The sequence below is a fragment of the Triticum urartu genome, chromosome 3A, assembly GCF_056163025.1.
Source record: "Triticum urartu cultivar PI428250 chromosome 3A, HENAU_Tu73, whole genome shotgun sequence".
Classification (NCBI taxonomy): Eukaryota; Viridiplantae; Streptophyta; class Magnoliopsida; order Poales; family Poaceae; genus Triticum; species Triticum urartu.
The window spans coordinates 733,146,932-733,158,529 of NC_141875.1; the positions used below are offsets into that span (position 1 = coordinate 733,146,932).

Here is an 11,598-nt window from a genome sequence, read left to right on the forward strand (position 1 = left end):
TACTAAAAAAAGGTAGTACAAGGAATACTAGAAGTAAAAAATTACATCCAGGTTCATAGATCATTTAGCGACGATTACAAACACTGAAGTGAATTAAAGGTACGCCGCCGTCATTGTCCCTTCCTCATCGGAACAAATCTTCTTGTAGTAGACAGTCGAAAAGTCATCATACTAAGGGCTCATAAGACCAGCGCAATAGAATAGTAATCGCCGCCGATGAAGAGAACGAAGGTTTGATCCTATAGACACACGAACAAATACGAAGGAAGACCGGATCCACGTGGATGTACTAAAGACAAATATCGATCAAATCCCGCAAGATTCGCTAGAGACAATCCTTCACACACACCCTCTGACGATGTTAGAAACACCATCGGGATGGGGGCTAGGCGAGAAGACCTTATTCCATTTTCAAAGAGGCGTCATTGCCTCGCCTATCTGAGAAGGACACAAACCCCAACATAATTTAAAAAAATCATCAAAAAGCGAAGCTCTCCCACCGACAAGAGCTGGGATCAACCGCGGCTTCATGGTTCTAAGACCACAGGAGGCGAGGTAGACCGGCGGCGGTGCCGACGGGAGGCATGAGAAACCTTAGCATGACTGGGTGCACGGGTGTACGAGCCAAGGGATACGAGCGGTCTCGACTAGATTTCTTAACTAAGCTTACCTTTACGGGGATCCAACAAGGGTCATTTTTGTGGCATGAGAGCGCGCCAAGTGGTACACCCAGCCGTCACCACGTGTTGCGTACTTGGCATTTTTCCTTTTTTTTGGATTTTTTTTACTTTCCTTTACGGGTTTTCATGATTTGGATGGTGCTTTTTCGGCTTCTCGGTTTTTGTCCCCTTTTCCCTAGATTTTGAAGGTGTTTTTATGGATGTGCTTCTTGGAAAAAAATTATTCTTTCACGAGAAACACAAATCTAAGAAGGTGGCAAGTGATCTTTACGAAGTGTAACTCTTAACTAATGATTTCACATGCTCAGGTCTGAAAGAAATACAGATAAATATATAGATATGAATACGAGACCAGTCTCGAATCTTCGCATGCACTAACATGGATATCGAGATCATTTGTGCTCGCGCTAATGAGCATTTTCGTAACCAATCCTCCATAAAAGTCAGCAAAGTGATATGGCTTGGTTTCTAGACATGTTAATGATGCTTGGGCCTGAGAAGTACGGATTTGGGAAAATAAATAAGGCAACTGTGAAGGTGAATAGAAAAGCAACTACATCTTGTACATTGTCGTACTAATTCTAGCAATCAAAACTAAAAAAAAATCTAGCAATCAAGTGGTGCAAATTGCAAAAATATACCAAATACATGCGTAAAGCATGTAAGCATAAGTTGCAGGGCTAGCGTTATATACACAGGTCATGCACAAGAATAGGAAATAAATTTACATGCAACATCAAATTAAAAACACCAGGGCGATGTTACTTCGTACCACACGTGTGACACTTATCATTTGGGTCAAAAATAAGATGGTCAAAACTTGAAAGAGTATTACAATAAACTCCAAAAGCATGTCTTGACATACACAAACTCCAACACCTCCAGAAAGAAACCGCTATCTTATTCTTATCACTTCCAGTTTGCCACCAAACCACTGAAAAACATTATTAGACAGGCCAAAATGAGCAGGTGGTTGATCTTGTCAGCACTTCCTTTGGCTACCTTCATCAAAACATTCACTTCATCACGCAATTCCTTGACCTCTCCTCTCAGCAGAACATTCTCTTGGTGTAGCTTCTCCATTTCTGACGGAAAAACATTAGAAATGAATGCTTTGGGGAGAACCTCAGGCTCCATCTGCTCAGCTTCCTCCGCTGCAGGTTGTTTAGTAGTGGTAGGTTTTGCTTCTTTATCCTCACTCACATCGGTCTTTTCCGGTTGTAGCGCTGAACTGTCGGCCGAGTCTGTGAAGGAACTGTTTCTACAGGTACTGGTATCTCTGTCAGTATCAGTCGTGGCTGGAGCTGAAGTCTCCACTGGTGGAATCGTTGTTGATGTCTTATCTTTTTCCTGCTGGCATTCTAATGTTTTCATATTAATTTCCGGGACTTCTATTCTGCCATTGCATATAAATGGCAGCCTTTGCCCATATATGGTTGTAGGTTGTGATTCTTTATCCTCGCTCATATCAGTCTTGGCCGGTTGGACAGCTGAACTGTTGGTGTAACTATTGGCCGAGTCTCTGCAGAAACTATTGCTGCAGGTACTATCTCTCTCAGTGTTTGTCACTGCTGAAGCTGAAGTCTCCACCGGTGGAACCGCTGTTGGTGCCATATCTTGTTCCCGCTGACATGCTGATGTTTTCATATCAATTTCCGGGACTTCTAGTCGTTCATTGCATATATATGGCAGCATTTTCCCATAATTTGTGTTTTGAGATGGGCTTTGCCCATATATGACAGCAGGTTTTGCTTCTTTATTCTCGTTCACATAAGTCTTGGCTGGTTGGACCGCTGAACTGCTGGTGTAACCACTAGCCGAGTCTCTGCAGGAACTATCGCTGCAGGTACTGGTATCTCCGTCGGTATCAGTTGCTGCTTGATCTGAAGTCTCCACTAGTGGAACCGTTGTTGATGTCCAATCTTTTTCCTGCTGACATGCTAATGCTTTCATATCTATTTCCAGGACTTCTATTCTTTCATTGCATATATATGGCAGCCATTGCCCATATATATCCTTTTGAGATGGTTTTTGCCCATATATGACAACGAGCCTACATAATTAAGATGTTCTGGGTTAGAACTATGGGTCAGGCAAAAACTAATATTACAAAACAATAGAGCTAAAAGCATACAAGTCTAAAATTGCTTTGACCCTTCCTATAGAAAATTACATATGGTCTGATAATTCTAAGTTTCTGAAATGCATCTGTTTTTCCTTTATATGAGAGACTAGGAATTCTCTCGACATGGGAGTTGAAATATATATTTAGTATGAAATTCATACACGAAAATTTGTTATTCTTTCGTTCTAATCAAACTGTAACACGTAGAACAACTTATTTAGGGAACAACTGGAGAAAGAAATATGTCGACTTGATCCACAATTACTTTATTTAGACAAATTTTTTTACCCACTCAAGTGTCAATTTTATTTTTATTTTTTTGCGGGACACTTTTATTCACTAATCTAAAATATATTTATACAAATAAACGATGTTAGTGCTAGTAAAGTGCAAAAATAATATTAAAATGAATTACCTTGTTGTGCCCGCAAATCCAAACTCTTTAATCCAGCCGAAAGTCCTCTCAATGTTAATGGTTTTCACAAGCCTGTAAACATAGAAAGTCCCTTGTAAGGTCGATCCTTCCACATAATAGAATAACATAAGTTCAATCAAAATTAGAAACCATTTCCTCAAACATACAGATTTGGGTTATATTGAACTTGTCACAACAACTATTCAGGAAAGTATATCCATCTTATCCATATGTAGGAAGCCCTGTAATGTTGTTTACACGTTGGCAATGATGTTCTGGTATTAAGTAGTATGTGTCTTAAAAATAATAAGTTGTATGTTTAGTCTGAGATTCTTAAACATCTAGGGTGATCCGAAATTATGTATCTAAGATTTTTTTTCATCCACACCAATGTTTTTTCTAATTCTTCAATTGACACCTTGCAAGACCAGCATGAATGAGGTTAGTCAAAATAAATTGACCAAAAAGTGTTTTAGTACATCAATTGAAATGATGAACTTGGTGTGCATGTATATTGCCCAAACAAGGACAATGTGAATCAGCTTATGCAAGGCCTTGAAGCAAGAAAATCCTGGAAGGCCATAATCCTTAATGCTTATTAGTCATTAAAATCAACTAGACACTATACACTATAAACACCCAGCCTTTATCTAGGAGTAGCATGCTTGTGAAGTTGCCCTATTCAGATTAAACTTTAGAGTCATTCCCCTTCCACCCAAATCATACAAGGACAATAAGATTCAACAATATTGGATGGTTTGTATTTAAAATTTACAATGATTGGAACCAATAGTCTCATTACGGTGGTGGAAAATGTCGTTCACTCTACGCAAACAAGTGAAACAACCCACAAGCCATGTAGAAATATAATGGAGGGTTTGCTGGTCTTACATGAGACGAGTCATGAGCTGCACCTGTGGGTGCTGTAATTTTTAATGTTAGTTTTGAGAAGGACCATTATAAAAGAGCAAGTAGCCTTTACTGAAACAATGCCCTATAACCAACGGATTTTTACCCAAGCATTGCTCTTGGATTTAGGTTTTTTTTGGGCCAGGATTAGTGTGGAGGTTGATGGTGATAACTACCATAGATATGGACATTGCAGTCAGAGCAACAAAGATGGTTATGTTACACCCAACTACGAAGTTGTTTATCGGGGGTGATTTTCCATTGGATCCGCCTCCATAACATAAGTAGTTGCTTCTCGAGAAAAGTCATTTTAGATAGCAATTTTGTATATGCGGGAACAATCTTGTGACACAAGAGATGATGTGATACCAAGATGATACCAATATGATATGGTATGTATGCAATGGAAGGTACAGATCACTAATGTGCACAAGTAACGTTGCCGGTAATACTCAAAGGCTAGTCTCGATAGGCAAGTGACGCAAAATGGGCTAAGGGGTTAACAATGTAATGGCAAGAATATACAATGATGGGATACCACGATACCAAGATGATATAGAGGTTACCGTTCTTGCTTATGGTTAGGGTGTTAAATTGGTGAAGGGGTCGATGTCGAAGACGACCTCGTGGCGATGATGAGTGGCGGTGTTCTTGATGTAGATACCAAGATGATGTAGACCCGTCCCTAAGTAGCCGAAACACCTTAGGAAACGGCAAAAACCGCAAACTCAAAATCTCCAAAGGAAAATGTCAAATGGTGGTAGCAGAATGCGTTGGTGGTTCCGGAGTTAGCAATGCGGAAGTGGTGGTGGTGGATGATGAAGAAGCAACCGTCCCTAAGTAGCCGAAATACCTTAGGAGACTCAATTCACCCCTCAAGCAATCACAAATGCTATATGGAGCAAAAATTGGGTTAGGTTGCGGAAAGCTATGGTGGTTTTGCGTATGATATGGTGGATGGCCTATTCAAAGATGCAAAAATGCCAAAATTTTGATAGAGTCAAATGGTGGTAAAACCAAGATGAGCAGCTCGGGCACGTCGCTAGCTTTTCAACGAGCCAAAGAACACCAAAATCGGAGTTTGGGAGTGAAAGTTATGAGTGGAATGGTGAATGTTAGTGGGCTGATTCGGGGGTGCGGGTGCCCGGGGGTCGGGGGTGCGGGCACCCGGGGTGGGCAGGGAGTTTGGGCGGAAAAAAGGCCCGGGGGTCCGGGTGCCCGGGGGTAAGGGGTGCGGGCACCCGGGGTGGTCAGCGGGGTTGCACGGGGGGTCCGGGTGCCCGGGGGTCACGGATTTGGGCGAAAATTCATGGATAAATGGAAGAAATTGGTAGATTTCGTGGAGGGAAAGGTGGATATGGATGGGGGGGGGGGAAGGCTAGATCCACTTGAAACCAAGCAAATCCATGGATCAAAACCAACAAAACCTCATCAAACCAACAAATCACAAAAAAAATTGGGGGCTATTTTTGATGGGGAATTTTCGAAATTGGGGAAGAACACACGAAATTAGGCTAGAAAACAAAGAGGGGGGCTCCAATTTCGTGAGAAACCATGGCTCATGATACCAAGATGTTGTAAGGTGGAACCCTAGATGGAGATCTTTCATGAATTGGAGGGGAAATCCCCAAGAACACGAAGATCACGAAGAACACATGAGAGGGAAAACACTTAAATTGACTAGATCCAATCACACATATGCTAGATCCAAGAACACACAAGAGGTCACAATGATCCAAGGACAACAAAAGAAAGATACAAGGTAACTAGTTCATCCCAATCCTATGAGGAGAGAGGTCTTGATAATCCTATGATGGGGATCCTTCCCAAGATGGGGGCTTGATATCCACTAGGGATCTTCTCCTAGGAGGTCTTGATCTCCTGGAGGAATGGGTACAAGGAGCAAAGCTCACATAATCATCGCATATACTTTTCTATCCTCTAAATGAGCTAGGTGGGAGGTACTTATAGTCTAGGGATGAAATAGAGGGAGAGGGGAATACAAAGGTCCAAAATGACCCTCAAAACGCAGACACTCTCGGAGTAGTCCGGGCACCCGGAGTGCGGAGGTTTGGGCACCCGGACCGGACAGGGGTGGGCGCCAAGAGGTGGCCGAGCACCCGGGGGGTAGAGGGCCGGGCACCCGGACCGACCTGGGAGCCGGCTGGAGGAGGGGGGGCTCCCGGGCCCAACATGGCCGGGCACCCGGGTGTTGGGGAACGTAGTAATTTCAAAATTTTCCTACGCACACGCAAGATCATGGTGATGCATAGCAAGGAGAGGGGAGAGTATGATCTACGCACCCTTGTAGATCGCAACGGAAGCGTTGACACAACGTAGAGGAAGTAGTCGTACGTCTTCCCGATCCGACCGATCCAAGCACCGTTACTCCGGCACCTCCGAGTTCTTAGCACACGTACAGCTCGATGACGCTCTCCGGGCTCCGATCCAGCAAAGCTTCAGGGATGAGTTCTGTCAGCACAACGGCGTAGTGACGATGATGATGTTCTACCGACGCAGGGCTTCACCTAAGCACTACAACGATATGACCGAGGTGGAATATGGTGGAGGGGGGCACCGCACACGGCTAAGGAACGATCACGAAGATCAACTTGTGTATCCTAGGATGCCCCCTGCCTCCGTATATAAAGGATCCAAGGGGGGGGGTGCGGCCGGCCTAGAGGAGGCGCGCAGGAGGAGTCCTACTCCTACCGGGAGTAGGACTCCCCTCCCTTTTCCTTGTCCAAGTAGGAGAGGTGGAGGGAGAGAAGGAAAGGGGGGGGCGCCGCCCCTCCCTCCTTGTCCAATTCGGACTAGGGGGAGAGGGGGCGCGCGGCCTGCCCTGGCAGCCCCTTCCTCTTCTCCACTTTAGGCCCATGAGGCCCATAAACCCCCCGGGGGGTTCCGGTAACCCCCCGGTGCTCCGGTTTTATCCGAAACTCATCCGGAACACTTCCGGTGTCCGAATATAGTCGTCCAATATATCAATATTTATGTCTCGACCATTTCGAGACTCCTCGTCATGTCCGTGATCACATCCGGGACTCCAACTAACTTCGGTACATCAAAATGCATAAACTCATAATAACTGTCATCGTAACTTTAAGCGTGCGGACCCTACGGTTCGAGAACAATGTAGACATGACCGAGACACGTCTCCGGTCAATAACCAATAGCGGGACCTGGATGCCCATATTGGCTCCTACATATTCTACGAAGATCTTTATTGGTCAGACCGCATAACAACATACGTCGTTCCCTTTGTCATCGGTATGTTACTTGCCCGAGATTCGATCGTCGGTATCCAATACCTAGTTCAATCTCGTTACGGCAAGTCTCTTTACTCGTTCCATAATACATCATCTCACAACTAACACACTAGTTGTAATGCTTGCAAGGCTTATGTGATGTGCATTACCGAGAGGGCCCAGAGATACCTCTTCGACAATCGGAGTGACAAATCCTAATCTCGAAATACGCCAACCCAACATGTACCTTTGGAGACACCTGTAGAGCTCCTTTATAATCACCCAGTTACGTTGTGACGTTTGGTAGCACACAAAGTGTTCCTCCGGCAAACGGGAGTTGCATAATCTCATAGTCATAGGAACATGTATAAGTCATGAAGAAAGCAATAGCAACATACTAAATGATCGGGTGCTAAGCTAATGGAATGGGTCATGTCAATCAGATCATTCTACTAATGATGTGATCCCGTTAATCAAATAACAACTTCTTTGTCTATGGTTAGGAAACATAACCATCTTTGATTAACGAGCTAGTCAAGTAGAGGCATACTAGTGACACTCTGTTTGTCTATGTATTCACACATGTATTATGTTTTCGGTTAATACAATTCTAGCATGAATAATAAACATTTATCATGATATAAGGAAATAAATAATAAATTTATTATTGCCTCTAGGGCATATTTCCTTCACCGGGGAGGGCCAAGGCCGCGCCAGGAGCTGGGTCGGGCACTCGGTGGGGAACTGGGCCGGAGTGGGGCTGGCCCGGGCACCCGGTGCCAAGGGGCTGGGCACCCGGAGTGGGCAGGGCCGGCGGCTGGAAGAGTCCCGGGCACCCGGGGCTGCGGGGCCGGGCACCCGGGGCGTCCAGGGAGCTCCGACCCCTCTCGTTCTTCTCGCTTCTCTCCTTCTCCTTCTTCTTGACCGTAGGTGCTTGGGTCTTCGTGCTAGCCTCTCCATCATCAACACCTTGATACCTAATCATGCACAACACCTCCGTTTGAGGTAGGACCCAACTCTCGAATGAATTTGAGTGGAGCTCGAAGAGGAAAGAGTTCACCTCGTTCTCGATGGCGTGTGCACGTGCTCTTGTCCATGGTCCTCTCCGTCCTTGCGGTGGTGGTGTGACGTTCATCATGATGGTCGAGGGATGCTCCGCATCAGCATGTCAGGCTTGGTGGGGGAGGAAGGAGGTGGAGGACGTGGCGAGGCTGCGGCGGGTGGAGGCGCTGGAGGGTGAGGACGAGGCCATGGACCGGAGAAGGGAGAAGAGACTCTCTCTGGTTGCCGTACGTTGGGTTGGGCTCCCGTGACACGATCCTCTCTTCGGGCCGAGTGTTGGACCAAAGCCCATACTTACGGCCGAACAACATCCTAAAACAACAATACTCACTGCAAAAAAAGACCTCACAAAAAGTTTCCCTGCCTCGTGCTAGGGTTTTCTTCCTCTCGTTTTCTGATCGGGTTAGGGTTCAAGACATCATGGCGCCAGGCGGAGCTTCAGTGTCGAGCTCGAGGGGACCTATGGAGCCCGACGATGTGACGGCGCTGATGAAGGATCTTGGTCTTTGGGAGGAGGATCTTGACGACGTGGTTTTTGATGAGAAGGAGGCTCCGGCCGAGGCAGCGCGATGGATAGCGTTGGCCAGGGTTCACTCGGCCAAAACCTACAGCCAATTTTGGTTCTTCAAAAACATGAGAGCTGCACGGGATCTAGCCCAGGAGGTCCAGTTCAAGCCTCTGGAAGATAATCTGTATACGGGGCAGTTCTCCTGCTTGGGGGATTGGGAAAGAGTTACGAGGGACGGCCCGTGGCACTTCAGAGGGGATGCTGTCATCCTCAAACAATACGATTGGCTTGACGAAGCCGTCCACAGTTCAGCTTGACACTATAGAGATTTGGGTGCAGATCCATGATGTTCCACAGCTATATGCTCATCTTGTTCCATCTCTAGCAACAAAGGTAGGCGAGGTCATTTATGCCGAACCCCAATCACAAGACTTCAATGGCAATTTCCATCGAGTTTGGGTCCGGATCAATGTCAATAAACCTTTGAAGAATGCAGTCTCTATGATAAGAGAGGGGAAACGCTAGATCTACAGGATTAAATATGAAAAACTCCCAGATTGGTGTGCGGTCTGTGGCATGTTGGGCCATCAGTTTAAAGAGCACGGTAATGGTATACACCCTCTGTCAGCGCTGGTCTTCCAAGATCTCAGGGCGTCTTGGGTCATGCGTACTGGACAAGGCCCGGGGGGAGGGGGTGGAAGAAGAGGAGGACGGCGGGGAGGCCGCGGTGGACGTGGAACCAGACCCCGTTTCGATGAAGATCAGAGCAGCGATGGGAAGGAGTACTCGGGCACTACATCCGATGCCATCATGGAGGAGGGAGACAACAATAGGAAAAGGGCGCCAACCCATGTGAAGCAGTCTGGTAACAATGAATCAAACAGGGTTGGTCCTGGGGCGATGTTAGCGCTACCCTCATCCCCATTTGTCCCCCCGAGCCCAAGCAGCAAACAAGATCCAAAAAGAGTCAAGATGAGCACAGGTGCAGGAGAGGAGGACGTGGAGAGAAGTGTCGGTCATGGCAACATCGTCACTTCTTTGGCAGGCTCCTTCGAGGAGCGCCGCCGAGCCCAATGAATGCGCTATGTTGGAACTGCCGTGGCGCGGGTAAACCTGCGGCAGTTCAAGAACTTCGTGAATTTGCGAAGAAGTTTACCCCTACCCTACTCCGTATTGTGGAAACACTGATTGAAGGCCGAAGGGTAGAAGCGTTGGCTAGCTCGATAGGTTTTGATAATTCTTATGCTATTGATAGTCAGGGAAGGAGTGGTGGTATTGGCTTATTTTGGAACAATTCAATAAAAGTTGAGGTTCTTGGTTATTCCTGTTATCACCTTGATATATCTGTTGAGGAACAAGGGAAGGATCCATGGAGGATGACTTGTGTCTATGGGGAGGTGCAGACCCATCTACGACACCAAACATGGACTGTACTAAAAAACATAAGCACGTTAAGCAATCTTTCATGGTTATGTATTGGCGATTTTAATGAGGTTTTACGTCCAGATGAGCATGAAGGAGTAGGACAACGCAGCAATGCTCAGATCCAAGCATTCAGAGATACTGTAGATGTTTGCATGTTACTAGATTTGGGCTATAAGGGCTGTTTTTGGACGTTCGAAAAGAAAGTGACGGGGGGCTCCTTTACCCGTTGCCGTCTGGACAGGGCACTAGTAAATGTGGATTGGCTAACGAGATTTCCGCTGGCTTCCATATCAGATGAAGTTGCGGCATCATCGGACCACATGACCTTGTTACTAGATCTTGGTCGAGCCAAGGGCGAAAGGACAAAGAAGGAATTCAGGTATGATACAATGTGGGAGACGCATGAGGGCTTGAAAGATATGCTGCTCCAGGGCTGGAATGCCGATGTTCCATGCAACTCGGTAGAATAAATACGCCTTAAGATTGCGAACCTGGCCAGAGGGCTTGGGAGATGGAGTAGTGATACGTTCGGAAGCGTGAGAAAGGAGATTAAACATCTAAAAAAGATGTTAGAAGAGCTGCGCGGCGACCCTCTCCGTACATGGCCCTCACATGTTGAACTCAAGATAAATGAACGCCTTACTGAGATGTATCACCGGGAGGAAATAATGTGGCGCCAGAGGGCAAGAATAGACTGGTTGACGGCTGGTGACAGGAACACCAAGTTTTTCCATCTCCGAGCGAGTTTGAGGCGGAAGAAGAACATGATAAAAGCCCTACAAAACTCCTTGGGAGCAATTGTGGTGGATCCAAATGAGCTCAAAGCTATGGTAAATAATTTTTATCAAACGTTATACAAATCCGAGGAGGTCCAGGGGATGGATGAAGTGCTTAATCACGTCCCGAGGAAAGTTTCTGAGGACATGAATGCAATGCTGAATGCGGAATACACTAAAGATGAGGTGAAACAGCTTTGTTTCAAATGTTCACGACTAAGGCACCTGGACCAGACGGGTTCCCGGCGCATTTTTATCAACGCCACTAGGACATATGTGGTGACGACGTAACGAGGGTGGTGCTGAAAATTGTTCGAGGAGAAGAGAGCCCGGAAGGTATTGATGACACTGTTCTAGTTTTAATACCAAAGGTAATAAACCCCACCCTCTTATCTCAATTTCAGCCCATAAGCTTATGCAACGTAATGTGTAAGATTTCTTCTAAAGTGA

At 46.0% G+C, this 11,598-nt stretch overlaps 1 protein-coding gene across 1 annotated transcript; it reads right to left on the bottom strand.

The window, feature by feature from the left end:
• Positions 1-1,369: 1,369 nt before the first annotated feature.
• LOC147982388 (uncharacterized) lies at positions 1,370-4,078 on the bottom strand. The gene is made up of 2 exons (XM_087517324.1): positions 3,221-4,078; positions 1,370-2,733 (listed from the first exon to the last, which is right to left on the bottom strand). Exons 1-2 carry the CDS (start codon positions 3,346-3,348, stop codon positions 1,590-1,592), a joined length of 1,272 nt encoding a protein of 423 aa, XP_087373450.1. The 5' UTR covers positions 3,349-4,078; the 3' UTR covers positions 1,370-1,589.
• Positions 4,079-11,598: the final 7,520 nt, after the last annotated feature.

What these genes read in the sequence shown, in the direction of transcription:
- LOC147982388 (XM_087517324.1), bottom strand. Translation starts at nt 3,348, where the DNA reads ATGTTATTCTATTATGTGGAAGGATCGACCTTACAAGGGACTTTCTAT. An exon ending in GGATTTGCGGGCACAACAAG is followed by an intron (nt 2,734 to 3,220) that starts GTAATTCATTTT and finishes TTAATTATGTAG; the next exon opens with GCTCGTTGTCATATATGGGC.